The 16640-nt window shown below is 45.6% G+C and overlaps 1 protein-coding gene across 3 annotated transcripts; it reads left to right on the plus strand.

The window, feature by feature from the left end:
- The first annotated feature begins 2311 nt into the window (after window positions 1–2311).
- Pax4 (paired box 4) lies at window positions 2312–9071 on the plus strand. Of its 3 annotated transcripts, none has more exons than XM_036182724.1 (11): window positions 2312–2499; window positions 4398–4504; window positions 4841–4971; window positions 5246–5461; window positions 5731–5806; window positions 6337–6462; window positions 6684–6766; window positions 7116–7185; window positions 7613–7668; window positions 7956–8097; window positions 8895–9071. In XM_036182724.1, the coding sequence occupies exons 2-11, from the start codon at window positions 4492–4494 to the stop codon at window positions 9029–9031; spliced, it is 1050 nt and encodes a 349-aa protein (XP_036038617.1). In that variant the 5' UTR covers window positions 2312–2499; window positions 4398–4491; the 3' UTR covers window positions 9032–9071. The 3 variants fall into 3 exon arrangements, with proteins under 3 accessions (XP_036038617.1, XP_036038618.1, XP_036038619.1); XM_036182725.1 differs by having other exon boundaries at window positions 7652–7668; XM_036182726.1 differs by having other exon boundaries at window positions 7652–7668; window positions 7959–8097.
- The last annotated feature ends 7569 nt before the right edge of the window (window positions 9072–16640 follow it).

Raw genomic sequence — 16640 nt, forward strand, 5'->3', positions numbered from 1 at the left:
GTGCCAGACAAAGTCAGCAGGCCTGTGCGCCAGCCGCGCCCTGTCCTCTCCAGCTTTACGCACGGGTTAGCTCGCCTTTTAGCCTCGAAAGGAAAGCAGGGAGGAACTCCAGCCATCTCTACTAAGAATAGAACTTTTACCAGTCACAGGCCCCTAGACCAGGAGCTCCCCAAAGGCAGGAGCCAACGGTCCAGGCTCTCTACATCCAGGAGAGGAAGGAGCTGGAATGGCCTTGGCTGACCCAGGAGAGGGGCGCACAGCCTGGCTGGCTTGTGACAAGACCTCTGAGTTAATGTATAATTGTGAGCAGATGGCGGGGGCTGGCAGCAGCCTGGGGGCTGGGCTCAGCTAATGAGGGACAATTAGCCCCAAACACGGTGGGGGCAGCTGAGAAAGTCAGACAGTGAGGGCAGATATTTGCTCCTCAAACAGTCTGGCGCGTTAGGCAGAGGGCTGAGTGACTGAGCCTTTGGGCTTGCTAGGCCCCCCGCCAGGGCCCTTTCCCCTTATTTTCCTCTTCCTATCATCTCTAGGTCGAAAGCTTCTGTTTGTTCAGACCCGAGAGCCTGTTGTAAAGACTGAGCGAGAGGGTAGTTTATGGGGGAAATCTCTGCCACCACCATCTGCCAGGGCTTGTCCTTTCTCCCCCCTGACACCCCTACCTACACCCTCATGCAGCTGTCTATAGAAAAGCCGGTCAGGACACGAGCCTTGAGCTCCAAGATGCAAGGGCAGACCCAGAAAAAGGGATAAGGCAGGAGAGGGAGACTGAGAGCAGGGCTGCCCTGTGCCTTCTTGGGACCTTCTTTCACTGGGCATGCTAAGTAGAGTGACCAGCAGCCCCCTGCTGCCCCTGGTGGAAGAGCTCTCCTTGCCCTGGGGCATGTGCTGTCCTGCCCGTGGTGCTGAAACCACATGGTGCAGCCTTCGCTCTGCTCCAGCGCTCCAACCCAGCCTGAAGATGCTGGAGCAGACTGGCAGAGGATTGGAGTTTGCGTCAGGGTAAGACTGAGGACCCATTTCTGTGATACATTTGGCCTTGGAAGACAAGAGTTGGCAACTCCAAAGCTCCATGTTCATGTACGATACCCACTTCTGGAACACTACCAAACCCAAAGCATTTATCAAGGAGATCCACTATTCTTTTCTATGACGTCTAGGTCTAATCTTAATGCCTTAACAAAATTGGGGCTGCTTACTTGAACATCATTTTTGGGACAGAGTTACAGAATCTGAGATGTAAAGTGAACCCAAATGGCTTTCCATATCTACTCCTCCACACCCTTAGAAGGATCTGCCCACAGCTGCAACAGCAACAAGACTCCCAAACACTCAAGAATGTTCACTTCCAGCAACCCACTCCCAAGGAGCAACCTACCCACCCTCTGGTTTCCTCACCACAGCAACGGCCCAGACAATCTATGGTGTCTTTGTGGGAACAGCAGTATCCTTTTTTTTTTTTTTTTCCGGAGCTGAGGACCAAACCCAGGGCCTTGAGCTTGCTAGGCAAGCGCTCTACCACTGAGCTAAATCCCCTGCCCCCCCTTTTTTTAATTTAATCTAAAAGTACCTAATCCCAAGTAAAATGGAGTCTGAAAACATCTAGAGATAAAAGAGGGAAGAATATAGTGTGTGTGTGTGTGTGTGTGTGTGTGTGTGTGTGTGTGTCCTTAGAAACACCACATGCATTTCTAATTATTCTCAGATACCCACCATCCCTAGCACTGCCACTGTTCTCAAGTCCATGATGGCCCTTCCAGGCAAGGACTCACCCTTTGTGTCGTTTCAGTCAAGGAACATCTGGAGAGTCAGTGAGAATCCTCCCTGGAGAGGAGGGACATATGTGACACACTCTTCTCCATCCACTCTCTCAGTCTGTACTCCACCAGGCTATATGCCATTTACCCTTTAAATAATACACATATGACCTTGGGGTTGACTCAAAAGCTCTGACATATGCATTATGTCTGGGAACCTATATCGGTACTTCTGGAATGTTCTTTTGTATTTCTATGCATGGGAAACTTTGGGAAACTTTGATCTGAAGTCCCTCATCTTCCATGTTCCCTATTCTTTTCAGGAATACTAGCCAATGCTTGGGTACACTCTGTGTTGAGAGAACCAGTCTGAGAATGGCTCTCTATGTCCTTCAGGGTAAGTGGACACAAGGTGGACTCTGAAGCCCCACAGAGGGACACAGTGGGTCACTGGTTGTGGGTTGCCCTGCCCCAGGGCCAATGTCAGCCAGCCCCATACACATTTCCCTCCTCCTCCTCCTCTGCTCATGGCCTGTGACATCACTGGCTACTCCCAGGAGGCTGCCCTCTGTTCCTGAGCACAGGCTCTGTGTAGCTCTGGACCCCCTGGCTGGACTGAAGCAGCAGCAGCAGCAGCAGCAGGGTGAAGGCTACCATCAGACTAGACCACCACCAAGCCCTGGAGCCTGCACAGGAGCCGGAGACCTCTCACTGGAGCTCCCACCTCCTCCCCTCCACCCAGGTAGTTAGCTCACCAGCATGCTCATTGTCTGCTCTGTCTCCCATACTGTCTCCAAGCCTTTGTGTGGCCAAACTCAACTTTCTCCTTCCTGTCTCTACAGTTACTCACCTTCCTGCCCCTTCAACTCCTTAACCTGCTTTCTCCTGAGTATAAGGTATTTTTTTTTTCTGACAAGTTACCACAAATATTGGGAATGTGTGGGAGGCTGTTGGAAATAGGGTTTCCTTTTGTGAGTTAGGGTGTGATTCGTTTTGGTTTGGAGGTCTTTTAGATGAGAATATTGAACCCGTGTTCCACAGTAACTTTGACCCTGGTTTAGCTGATAGTCTAAGCCCTCATCCCCTGCCCTCTGCATCCCCAGCTCAACCTTTCCTCCCCATTTCTTAAATGGCAGTTGCCCAAGTATGAAGCAGGGGTGGGGACAGAGAGAGAGAGAGAGAGAGAGAGAGAGAGAGAGAGAGAGAGAGAGAGAGATGGAGAGACAGAGAGACAGAGAGACAGAGAGACAGAGAATTCCAAGTTCTGGAACCAGAATTTTTCAATTCTGCTCAGGAGCTGGTTTCTGAACCTTGAGTTTTATTCCCTGAGGGGGTCTTGATTTATGGCAATCTTAGTCTGTGCCTCTGTTTTCTTTGGGGGGGGGGAATTCTACTTTCTTACTGAGTTTCTGGAATGCTGAGAGACTGAAGAGGTATTTCTCCTGATGCCTAAGCATAAAGGAATAAAAGCCACCTTAACTACTGAAGTCAACAGGCTCTGGGTTCGATGGTGTTTTGTTCCTGCTGATTTCCTCTTCCTATTGCATTGTGATCTCCATTTAAAAGGATAGAATCCATCAAGGATTCAGGTGTGGCTGACTTTCTAGCCTCTGTCCCCCCCCTCTTTTCCCCCTCACTTCATCCCAAACAAACAGCAATGTGCTCATGCCTAATACCCCTATTTGCTAAGTAGTTGCTGTTAACTGAGCCCAGACAGCATGGTTATTTCAGGAAAGTTCCATGGATAAGCGGTTCCCTGGAGTTACCTACAGCTCTGCCAAGAGTCCAGGCACGAAAGGAGACAGCTTCAGCTCCTTCTAGTTGCTATTGAAAGCAGAGAAGTCATGATTGGCTGTTGCTGCGCAGACTCTCTTGTGCTCAAGATGGCTTCTGCTCCCAATAAGCAGACAGCATCCTTTTCTTCCCAAGTGCTGTCAGGAGATGTTAGTAACATATACAATGTCTGGAAGGCAGTCTCGAAAATGAAGCTTCACTGAGATAGCTAGACTTCTTCAAAAGACTCAACAGCTCCAGCAACTTCAGAAGCTGCTCTGAGGTTTGTCTTCTAGCAAAAGCCATCACCTCAGGCTTTATGGCTCTCTCTCCAGTGTGTGGGACCAGATCCCAGTCCGAGGGTAGAGCGGAGCCCCAAATTTACCCCTAGAGCTTCCTGGAGGAGATTAAAAAACCAAAAACTAGGGTAAGGCTTTCTTTAAGTGCTTTGAAGGAAGCCTTTGATAGTAGTTTTGAGAATTGAATCCAGGACTTCCTGATAGTGAAACCTGAACTTGAGAACCAGAGTCTTTGGCTCAAGTGTGTCAGTCAGGCACTGAGAAGGCTTATGACTGGTCAGATGTCAAGTTGTCCACTTCAGGGAGAGAAAGCCCAAGTACTGAGAAGAATGGTCCCTTCCTCCTCCCAACCCCTCTTTAACACATATGTGGGAAGTTGGTTCCTACTCACCCCCAGCCTCCTTACTAGGAAAGATCTAGCCCTCAGGTGACCCTGTGATGTTCATCACATAAGAACTTAACAGAATTTTAATGTTTTAGTGTTAGCCAGCCTGCTGACCCTGTCACGAACATTCCATCCCTTGACCATTTCAAGAGACCACACTTAAATAAGCCAATATTGTTGCAGAACCAGATCAGGAGGAAACTTCTAGAAGCTAAGCTCTCCCTTTCAGCCTGCCCATTGGTTTCCTGTCTTTCTGTGAGGAGGACCAGTGTGAAGCATGCAGCAGGATGGTGAGAGGTCTGGGAGAAGTTGGAAGACTATAGAAGGGATCTTGCCCCCAGATCTTGACTCCCAACAACACAATTTCATTTGTCCTTAGCCAATGCTCTGGACATAGTTTTCTCCAGTCACTCCCTCCCTGCTTTACTCTGCTTCCTTTGGATTAGGCCATAACCAGCTCTTAAAGAACGTGGCTTGTTTTGAGGACCCTGGGGGAAAGGTGGGAAAGTCTCAGAGAAAGACATATTATATGATAGCAGACCAGGACGGAAAACCCGAGACCTTCTACAAGGGTGGGTGAGCACCAGGATGAATGGAGTGTGCTGAAGCTTATCTCTAACACTCAGGAATCAGCAGTGTGAATCAGCTGGGGGGACTCTTTGTGAATGGCCGGCCTCTTCCTCTGGACACTCGGCAGCAGATTGTGCAGCTAGCAATGAGTGGGATGCGACCCTGTGACATCTCACGGAGCCTTAAGGTAGTGATAAACCCTTTATCAGGTGATGGAGACAAGAACCTTAAGACCTCTCTTAAGGCAGCAGTTTGGGGCTGAACTCCAAGGGTCTCCTCCTAGAACACCCTCTTGGAGGTTGGGAAGGGGAGTTTTAGGTGCCCAAAGATGAGCTTAGCCTCTCAACTCCATGGCTTGGTTCAGTAAGCCATGTAGCAGCTTCCTTCTGTCCCAGGAATATTCAGCTTCCTTCTACCTGTCGTGTTTTCTGTGTCCTGTTCTTGCTTCTCACCTGACTCAGGTATCTAATGGCTGCGTGAGCAAGATCCTAGGACGTTACTACCGCACAGGTGTCTTGGAACCCAAAGGTATTGGGGGAAGCAAGCCACGTCTGGCCACACCAGCTGTGGTGGCTCGAATCACTCAGCTCAAGGACGAGTGTCCAGCGCTCTTTGCCTGGGAGATCCAACGCCAGCTTTGTGCTGAAGGGCTTTGTACCCAGGACAAGGCTCCCAGTGTAAGTGCCCTCTCCCTGCCCTGGGGCTTGCCAGCAGACCGGGGAGAAGATCTCTTTTTTTCTTGACAATTTTGGCATCTCAGCCTGGTGTTAGGGGAAGCTGGAATTTCTCTTCTGAAAAGTGGTGGTGGTCAGGGAACTGAGGAGGAAGTATGGGGAGAGAAAGGGGAAAGCTAGCCTTTGGAATGGTGGGTAGAAGGCAAAGAATCTTCAGGATGCAATCCTGGGTGTACACACCATTTTCCCAATGTGTACCTCAACACCCCCAGGTGTCCTCTATCAACCGAGTCCTTCGGGCACTACAAGGAGACCAGAAGTTGCACTGGACACAACTCAGACTACCAGGTGGGTGTTAGAGTTGCCAGCAGATATAACCAGAGCCAAATTCTTAACATTTTATAGCTCTTCCTTCTGCCCATCCTGAGGAATTCTCACTGTTTTTTCAACATCCCTCCCAACACTCCCTTAAAGAGGGTCTAGCAGGTGGCTTTATTCTCTCCTGGTAGAATACGCAAGTTCAGGAAAATGAAGTTACTTGCTCAGGCATGTCTTGGAACAGAACCTAAATCCCTTAACTCCTAGATTCACACCAACTGCTAAGGGCAAGGCTAGACTGGGCCTTTCACACCCTTCCTCTGCTTCCTGTTTAGCATCTCAGAACGTTATCCATATTCTATGGGGTCAATCAAGCATGGAACAACTGTTTTCCCTAAGTAGCACCAAGATACTGAGCACATTATATAGCAACTGCCAAGGAGCTGCATACTCCTCTAGCCACGTTCTGCCTCTATGCCTGTGTTGTTGTCTAGTGAGAGACCCCATATAACAGAAAAGTCAACATCACAAATGCCATAAGACATTGTCCTCCTTTGCAGCTGTTTTGGCTCCAGCTCTTCCTGGTCCCCACAGTAGCTATGGGGCTCCCCGAGGTCCCCATCCAGGGATCAGCCACAGGAATCGGACTATCTTCTCCCCAGGCCAAGCTGAGGCCCTGGAGAAAGGTGCGGGGCCGGGGTAGATAGTGGAGCAGAAGGTCCTTGGTATGGCAACAAGGCTACAGCCTTGAGACTTGTGGGCAAAGGCTGAAAGTTCCAGGTTGTGGGTGGCTTGACCTTGGGAAGGAGGGTTGTTTAGGGTTTTAAGAGGTGGGGAGTGGGGATTGTCAAGAGACCATGCCTTGCTCCTTCCCTTACCCTCACTGTGGGAACCTCTGTCTCTACAGAGTTCCAGCGTGGGCAGTATCCAGATTCAGTGGCCCGTGGGAAGCTGGCTGCTGCCACCTCTCTGCCTGAGGACACAGTGAGGGTGAGTGAGCTCTGTAACACAGTGTGAGGAAATTGTAAAGGAGAAGGATGTACTGACCAGGGCTTTGGGTCTGCTAAGGTAAAGACAGTGCAAGAGGATGAAAAGAAAAAACTTGTTTAAAAAAAAATGAGAGATGAAATCGTCCCTGTTGTTGACTGCCCTCCTCTTTCCCCCACTCAAGCCTTCAAGTAAGGAAGGAGACAGAAAGCAAAAGCCAGAGCAGGAAGACAGGGTGTCAGTGTGGAGGAAGGCTCTACTTTCTGAGTCCAGGCCAGGGACACATGGTGAGAGCAGCTGGTACAAGGTGGCTGAAAACACAGCCAGTGATACAGTCCCTGCTCTTTCTCAGGTCTGGTTTTCCAACAGAAGAGCCAAATGGCGCAGGCAAGAGAAGCTGAAGTGGGAAACACAGCTGCCAGGTGATTTCTGTGCATATCCATCCACCTACCCACCCACCCAACCATCCATCTGTCCACTCACCCACCCACCTATCCATCCATCCACCCACCCACCCACCCATCCATCCATCCATCCATCCATCCATCCATCCATCCATCCATCCATCCATGTATTCATCCATATTTGTGTCTGGCTCTGTACTAGATCCTGGGCATACATAGACCCTGTTCTTAAGGGCTGCTCAGTCCCTAGGATCATCCCTTGAACTTTATTATAATTTCTAGTTTCCTAAGGCCTGTTTTGGGAAGAAAACAGCCTAGTTTGTGATATCTGTCTCTTTCAAACTCTGTAAGAAGATGCTACCTTTCCTGGAACCTTTGTCTTTTACCACACCCCAGGTCCCCATGCCTATTTCTCCCTCTGAGTGGATCCACCCTCATCTTGTAGGTGCTTCTCAGGATCTGATGGTACCAAGAGTTCCCCCAGGGATCACCTCTGCCCAGGTACTTGAGAGGTGAGGGGTGTTTATGAACTGAGAAGACTGAAGATCTCATGGCCTTTCCTATTTCTGGTGAAGGCATGGGTAAAATCCATGGGTAGCCAAGGCCTTCACAGTGGATTTCTACACAGTGCTGTCCCCTAGTCTCCCACATGAATGGCATCCTCTGGAGTGTAGGACACAGCCTGGGGGGTGCAGGTGTCTTGAGAGTCATTTAGTCTTGGTTCCCAGGCTTTCTGAATAGGAAGACTCACTAGCAGTTGAGAAGATCCTCAACTTTGCTTTCTTTAGCAGTTCCCTGGCAGTGTGCCCTCAGCAGCCCTGCCTGTGCTGGAACCATTGAGTCCTTCCTTCTGTCAGCTGTGCTGGGGGACGGCACTAGACAGGTGTGCCAGTGACACCCCATCCCAAGCCTGTCTCCAGTCCTGCTGGGGTAAGAATTGAGAACAGAGTGTGTGTGCCCAGAGTCCAGTGCTGATCCTGGAGGGTGTGGGGAGGGTTATTGTGGGTATTCTTCACCTTTTCTGTGGGAGGGTGTTGGTTCTCCAGTTGAGGATACCAAAGGAATCTCTCAAAACAGCTTCCCTCATTCCTTGTGTGGCTCTTAAAGCTGGGAAGTCCATAGTAGCTCTGACACCTACAGAAGGCAGAGGAAGTGGTATTGAGATCTGAATGTCTATACCCGTAGGTAAGTATATCTCAGCCCTCCTCTTCAGTGACTGTGAGAGGCTGGTAGGACAGAGAAGCCCAACTCGGGTGCCAGTGAGATGGCTCAGCAAGTAAAAACCCTTGCTACTGAGTCTGATGACCTGAGTCTGATCCCAGAAACTCACATGGTAGGAGATAATCGACTCCCATAAGTGGTCCTCTGGCCTCCACCTGTGCTTTGCACATGCTGTGCACATGCAGGCATTTGAACACACAAATGGTAGATAAATGAATGTGTGTATGGGGAAAGCCCAAGTTCCCCTGCTTGTACACATACAGGCATGCATTTGAATACACACATACACACCCATAGTGAATACATTAATGTGGGGGGAAAGCCCAAGCTCCACGGAGTCTTGCTTGGGGTTACCCCAAGCTTTGCTCTTCCTACCACTGGCCCTGTCACTAGTCTTGGTGACACTTCAGGCCTGATCTGTCTGGTGCCCCACTATTGTAAGACTTGGGCTAAGGCAAGAGACCCAGAGACAGGTAGGATCTAACACTGTTATTTCCCCCACACAGACTGCCACTCCCTCCTTCCTGTAGCTTCTTCTTCACGTATGGAATTTGCCTGGCCCTGCCCCACCAGCCCTCCTGTGTATCATCTGATTGGAGGACCAGGAGAAGCAGCATCAACCCATTACTCACACTGGCTGTGAGAGGCCTCCATTTGGCAATAATAAAACTTTTTAAAAGTTAGCAATAGTTCTTGCTAGTATTCTTTTCTCACAAACACCAATGTACATCTGTCTATCTGTCTATCTGTCACCTATCATCTATCTCCTAATTTATATATACATGCATTGCATTGAGTTATATTTATCTATATAGTAACGAGTCTATCAATCCCAGGTATGTAGATATAGATGTACCTATTGATCTATTTAGGTGTTGGGATTACACATGCACACATCATATTACATCATAGCATTTCACTCTTAAGTCCTCCAGAGCAGGTTTGAAGAAAACATGTAAATGAGATGTTACTTACATAACTAACCATAATAGCCACACCTAAGAAAATTTACTATTATTCTCTTATTTATTTGTTTTTGTTTGTTTGTTTCTTTGTCTTGATTAAGGGTTTCACTATGTAGTTCAGGCTGTCCTGGAACTCACTATGTAGACCAAGCTGGCCTCAAACTCATAGAGATCTGCCTGCCTCTGCCTCCCAACTACTGGGAATAAAGGTATGTGCCACTACTGCCAAAACAATTTACTATAGTTCTTTGGTCTAAACAAGTAAATATCAATTTCCTAATTGCATAGGTATTTTTGGACATAGCAGCAGAGTGGAAATGACATTTTGAGATTCTGCTCTCATATCGATACAAGCTCTAGGGGCACACTTGAGTTCCGGATCTTCTCAAGTCTGTCTGCGAAGAAAGCTGCAGGCTTCTCCTAGGTAGTCTTGCGATGCGGGAAGAAGCTAGAGAAAAGAAGTGGAGTAAGGGGACATCTGGAAAGGAAGACTGGCTTGTATTTCTAAATCCTTTCTCTCCTCCCTTTCTCCCCCCCTTCCCTTGTAATCCCAGCCAGGCCTTGAATTCATGGTCCTCCTGCTTCAACCTCCCAAGTACTAGAATTATAGGTATATGCTGCAAATTCCCAACAAATCCTTCCTCTTCTGAGAGGCGGAGGGTGGATAACGGTGGTGGTGACAGGGGTCAAGGTGGGAGCGTGCTTGTGTGTTCCCCCGGAGTAGGCACTGATTTAGAGCGTGTCTTTCAACTAGTCTTATTAGTAAACCTTCCAAAGTTGGCTGTTCGGGAACTAGTGAGCAACCACACATCTATTTATATGTAATTCACATTAAAATGAACAATTAGCTACCACTGAACCAGCCATGTTTCCAACACCACATGTGGGTCAGAACAGATTATGGAACATTTCCACCTATGGCCCTGGATGCCATTTGATGACTAATACTACACAACCTGCCTCTCCCCTGACTCCTCCGCTTTTGAGATGGAGATCGGCTAGATAGAGAGGTCTGGGAAAACAGGCAAGGTTATGAGAAGACAATGTGCTCAGCAGCACAGTTGGAGAACAGCTTCAGCAACGTGGGTGGGAGCTGCCTTATTTCAGCTGAGGCCCATGAATGAGCAAACAAGCAAAGGATGAAGGGTCACTTGTGGGGAATTGGACATCAGATTGTGTGCGTGCTCACGACTGTGTACACCCATGCACACACATTCTGTATATGTGTCTACAGAATGCTGAGGAAGGGCTTTTGTATTAAACGACCTGCAAGATGTCTTATCTCTTTAGATAAGAGCTGTTTTGCAGCAGAGTCTCACATTGCTCACAAGCCTCGAACTCTTGAGCTCAGGTAATTCTCCAGCTTCATCCTTTCAGGTTGCCGGGGCTGCAGGCCTACTCTCTTCCTGGTGTCGGTGTTTAATGCCATCTTGGAAAAGAGGCCTGCTACTCCCTAGCACTTTCTACTTAACATTGAATTAAAAAAATAAATTCTTTCAGGAATCTTGAGAAGAAATACTGAAACCTAAGGCTGTTTCCTCTCTCCAAATTGAGTAGCTGTCATGTTTTTATTTTAGCTTCTCTCGTCAGAGGACTTTAAGCATTTATTGTCATATGGGGCAATTTGCCCAAAGTTGTGGACATGGATGCTGGTTTTAGGAGGCGGCTTGCTACACTGAATAATAACTTTTTGAAAGTATCACGTGGGTCCATTCAGTGTCTCTTTAAACAGTAGCTAACCTTAACAAAAGGAAAGACTAGAGCTCAGCTTGGGCTGGGCGGGGAAATCTAAACTAGGATTTCAAAGCATTGCTTTGTTTTTTCATTATGCTTATTTTTGTAGTCACTTCGTATGTACAGCAAGTGATTTGGGTTTTGTTTTATGATAGTGATAAAAATATTCCTTTCTAAACGAATGTGTCTAAGAATCTATGTGAATTAAAATGTTGACAGGACAAGTGGTAGGTAGGTGGAGTAATGAAGACGGTGCAAGGCAGGCACACATTTTGGAAGCCCTGCTTTTAATGGCAACAACAGTAGACATCAGTCACATTTGAGTTAGCGGCTGAGCTCTACTGCAATGAGTTGTGGGCCCTCAGACCAAGTACTCCAGCTCCCTGTGGAGGTGAGAAATGGTGAGGGAATTACTCTGTCCCTTCCTTCACTGCATGAAAGCTAATGATAGTTCAAGGCGGCTTGGTGAACAGCCAGGGAGGTGAAAGGGAGGGCTGGATGGACATAGATGCTAACACGAGTACCCATGTTCATAAGATGAACATTCTTTCATTCTTGTTCTAAACCTAAAGACATTTTTATAATAGTCTTTGTCTTTTTTGAAATTGTAATATGACTACATTATTTCTACCCTTTCCTGTAAGATGAATTGCTGAACGGTCTTATTAATAAAAAAAAACAAACAAACCCGGGGCCAGATATTGGGGTGAAAACTGAGAGTCTGAGAAGCAGAAAGAAGCCAGTCACATTCTTACCACTAGGAATTCCTCAGCCAAGAGGGAGCTACTTCCTGTATACTCATGCCTTATATACCTTTCTATGCTCTGCCATCTTACTTCCTCTCTCCGCCCAGCTACATCACTTCCTATTTCTGCCCAGTTCTATTACTTCCTGTCTCTTTGTACAGACCTCCAGACCTCTATGGTTAACTAGCGCTGGGATTAAAGGCGTGTGCCACAATGCCTGGCTCTGTTCCCAGTGTGGCTTTGAACTCACAGAGATCTGGATAAATATCTGCCTCCCAAATGCTAGGATTAAAGGCATGTACTACCACTGCCTGACCTCTACATTTAATATAGTGGCTGGCTTTTTCCTCTGTTCCCCAAATAAGCTTTATTGGGGTGCACAAATAAAGTATCACCACATTTCCCCTTTTTTTTGTCTAAGATAAAAAATTCTAACTAATATAAGAAAAACTATATACAGTAAGTACAATACTACATACAATATATACAGGCAATAAGTACATCAGCAATGTCTAGTCCATTTGTATTTGACAAATTCAGAGAAAATATATACTATGAATATATGTTGTTCCCATTGGTTAATAAATAAGCTGCTTTGGCCTATGACAAGGCAGCTTAGAGGCAGGCAGAAAAGGAGAGAGATAGGAAAGAGAAAAGCAGAGGCTGGAGAGACGCCAACAGACCGGTAAGCCATGGAACATGTGGCAAAACATAAATTAATAGGAATGGGTTAATTTAGGATATAAGAGCCAGCTAGCAAGAGCCCTGCCATAGACCATACAGTTTGTAAATAATATTAAGCCTCTGAGTGATTATTTTATAAGTGGCTGTGGGACTGGAGAAAATGTCTGACTACATTTAGCACCCAATGTGGGGCAAGAATTTCCACCCAAAACCTGAGAAAGCTTTTAAAAAAGATCTAAAATGGAGCTTAAAAACAGGTTCCTAGGGGTTGGGGATTTAGCTCAGTGGTAGAGCGTTTGCCTAGCAAGTGCAAGGCCCTGAGTTCGGTCCTCAGTTCTTGAAACAAACAAACAAACAAACAAACAAAAACAACAACAAAAAAAACAGGTTCCAAGTTGTGTCTCAGACAAGCTGCAGCATGTGGGCCTGAGCTACAGTATGGTGGATTCCTGCCACTGCACCCAGAGGTGTCTCCAAGCCGTGCAGCTCACTGCATGGTGGATTTAGCTTTTGCTAGTACAGACAAAAAAAAAAAAAAAGTTTATGGACCAGCTGCAGACTACCTGGTGGCAGCATGGACCCCAGAGTTGGCAGAGTAAGTGTGACTCTCCTGGGTACCATCACCACATTGGGAACCTGAAGTGGGCAGAGTCAGCAGCCAAAGCCACCACTTCAGTCACAGCCATGCTGCAGTCTAAATCAATGATCAGAAAAGGATTATAGATACACAGAAGACAGACTCAGATGGAATAAACCTCTAAATGGTTTATATTATGTGTAAAAATGCATGGAGGCTTGGAAGAGAGAGGAAAAGGAGGAGAGACAGTTACATAAAGAAATACAGGGTTGGGGATTTAGCTCAGTGGTAGAGCGCTTACCTAGCAAGCACAAGGCCCTGGGTTTGGTCCTCAGCTCTGGCAAAACAACAACAACAACAACATAATTTTAAAAAATAAAGTCTTTAAAGAGACAGTAATAGTAATATAAAAAATAAGCCACGCAAAGATGGAAATCACACAGAGAGTGTGGATTATATTGTCTTTGAGATTTTTAACTGCAGAAAGACATTTGATTGTAAAAGCTGCTGAGTTAAACCAGTATATATATTTTAAAGGTATCTTGACTTCAAAATTTGTGTCTAAGGATACATTGCTTTGGAAAAGAGGTTGGTTCTGCTTTTGTTTCCACAGAAGATGAGAACCTATGCATTGCTTCCAGGCTAATATGATTTTACATATTGACCTGAAAGGTTGATACAGCCTCATGAACTATGACAGCCAAGATTTAACTATAATTCTTAATTTTCTCAGGATTCCCATAAGATTACCAGCACGCCCCAACCAATAGGAAGTAGTATGAGAAACTATGCCCAAATTCCCAAAAACTGCTTTTGCCTGGACTGCTTGACACTATGTTCTAAAAACTGAACATGCAGGACCCATTGGAAGGTGAGGACTGAATTCTGCCAAAACAAAGAGAGATGGTCCTTCAGGTTCCTGCTTTGCAGAGGAGACTGCAGACATTCTGCAGGATACAGGGAGAAACAACTGAGAAACTCTAGCCCTTTGGGCTGAAGATGGATGCCCCAATGTTGCAGAGGAACTTTGGCTGTCTCTGTCATTGTAGATTTTTGGAAGTTACTTACAATGCACTTTCTGTTTACTTAGGTAATATATCTTTCTGGGGTCTCTGGACTCTGAGGTCTGGAGTTGAAGACTAGATAGTTATAATTTTCCTTGATTATGATACAAGATAAATTAGATATGAAACTTTAGACTCACAAATATGGGACAGATAAAATATTTTCTTTAATTTTGCCAAATACAAATAGACTAGATATTGTAACTATAATTCTTGCTTGATAACTGTTCTATTACATATAATTTTACTATATTAAAGCTAAAACCTTCCTTTTTGATTAGATAGAAGAGGGGAAATGCTGGGGGATGTCTTTCTGTACACTGTGGACATTTGTTGCTCCCATTGGTTAATAAATAAGCTGCTTTGGCTTATGGCAAGGCAGCTTAGAGGCAGGTGGGAAATCCAAGGAGAGAGACAAGAAAAAGAAAGGCAGAGTCTAGAGAGATGTGAACCAGCCACCAAAGGAGCAACATGTAATGGGACACAGGTAAAGCCACGGAACATGTGGCGATACATAGATTAATAGTTATGGATTGAGTTGAGTTGTAAGGGATAGCTGGCAAGAGGCCTGCCATAGGCCACACAGTTTGTAAACAATATAAGGGGCGGGACAGTGAGTGAGACAGACTTGTCTGGACTGCAGGGGGCTGGACAGGACCCAAGAAACTTTCTGCTACTCTGTCCTCCCTCCAGCCTCTCCCGTACCCCCTCTCAGATTCAAAGCACTTTTAATTTAAACATGAAAATGGGTATAACATTTTTTATTTTAGAAGGTTTTTTTGAAATTAATATAATTATATCATAACCCTTCTTTCTACCTCTAAACTCTCCCAAGTACCTCTCCTTTGCTCTTCAAATGTCTGGAAACTTTGTTTTGGTGTGTGTGTGTGTGTGTGTGTGTGTGTGTGTGTGTGTGTGTATGTGTATACCTAGATATATAAATACAACCTACTCTAAGTCTGTAAAATGTTTTTTCATGTATGTGTTTTCATAGAAGACCATTTGGCATTAGGTAACTAGTTAGTGTGCTCTTCCCCAGAGAAGCATATTTCTGCAGCTCTCAGCAGCCATTAGTTACCTGCAGTTGTTTGTCTAGGGTTGAGGCCTCCTGATATTTCCCCATCCATGTTAGTATATCCATTGGTGTCATCCTTTTTCAGGTCATGTTTAGACAGCCACGTTGGTAAGAAACTTCATGAGTAAAGCTTCTGACATTTCTAAGAGACAGTCTCACAGCCAACTCCCCATTCCTCAGGCTCTTAGAATCTCTCTTCCTTCTAATGATCCTTGAGTCTTAGGAGTGAGAGTTATTTTTGGTTATAAGCATATTTAGAAAGTAGTTAGGAATTATGCTGATTTAGTAAAGTAGTGGTTATAAGTTCTTCTCCAAGATCCATGATTTCAATAGCCCAGGGTAGTTAGCTAGGTTTGTTGTACATGATTTCCAGGCATGATGACCTCTTTTTAATTGTTGTTACATACACACATCCATCTGTCCATTCATCCATCCATCCATCCATCCATCCATCCATCCATCCATCCATATATACATATATACATACATACATACATACATACATCCCACCCAGCCCATACAATGTTACTTGTATTTATATGATTTCATGTCTGACCACTTGGTATTGGATAACCAACAAACATGCTAACAAGGAAGGGGAAATCTCATGGGGCTTCAACCCTAGACAAAGAACTCCAGGCAACCACGGAGTGCTGAGAACAGGAGACATCATCTTCCTCAGAGAAGAGTCTAAAAGACATTAACTAGTCACATCTGCATTTGGAATCCTTCAAGGCAAGGCTGGTTCTTCAGGGGGCCATTGGGAAACATTTATTAATTTGGCCTCGGGGATGGGGAGCATATGGTAACCATCAGGCTCCTTCCTCTTGGGTAGAAATTATAGCGTCCTGGAAAGACAGTTTTGACACCTATTCTTTTCTTCTTCTTCTTCTTCTTCTTCTTCTTCTTCTTCTTCTTCTTCTTCTTCTTCTTTTCTTTCTTTCTTTTTTCTTTTCTTTTTTTTTTTTTACAGGTTTAGCAAAAATTTCACATTTTTTTTTTTCCAAGAAAGGGTTTCTCTGTGTAGCTTTGTGCCTTTCCTGAAACTCACTGTCGCCCAGGCTGGCCTTGAACTCACAGAGATCCACCTGGCTCTGCCTCCCGAGTGCTGGGATTAAAGGTGTACGCCACCATGGCCCAGCTTCTTTTTTATTCTTATTTTTAGCTAGTATTCAAAATAATGCTTGTGTGGCTTATGTTTGTGTGTGTGTGTGTGTATGGTTTTTACAGGGTCCCACTGTGTAGCCTAAATTGGCCTGGAACTTTCTTAGCCTCCTGAGTACTGGACTACAAGTATATATCACCATGTCCAGCTAAATAATGTGTTTTATTTTGACACTTCTGTGTATGTATGTATGTATGTATATATATATATATATATATATATATATATATATATATATGTAC

This window comes from Onychomys torridus, chromosome 3 (assembly GCF_903995425.1).
Source record: "Onychomys torridus chromosome 3, mOncTor1.1, whole genome shotgun sequence".
NCBI lineage: Eukaryota > Metazoa > Chordata > Mammalia > Rodentia > Cricetidae > Onychomys > Onychomys torridus.

What these genes read in the sequence shown, in the direction of transcription:
- Pax4 (XM_036182724.1), top strand. An exon ending in GACACAACTCAGACTACCAG is followed by an intron (nt 5,807 to 6,336) that starts GTGGGTGTTAGA and finishes CCTCCTTTGCAG; the next exon opens with CTGTTTTGGCTCCAGCTCTT. An exon ending in CAGGGATCACCTCTGCCCAG is followed by an intron (nt 7,669 to 7,955) that starts GTACTTGAGAGG and finishes TGCTTTCTTTAG; the next exon opens with CAGTTCCCTGGCAGTGTGCC.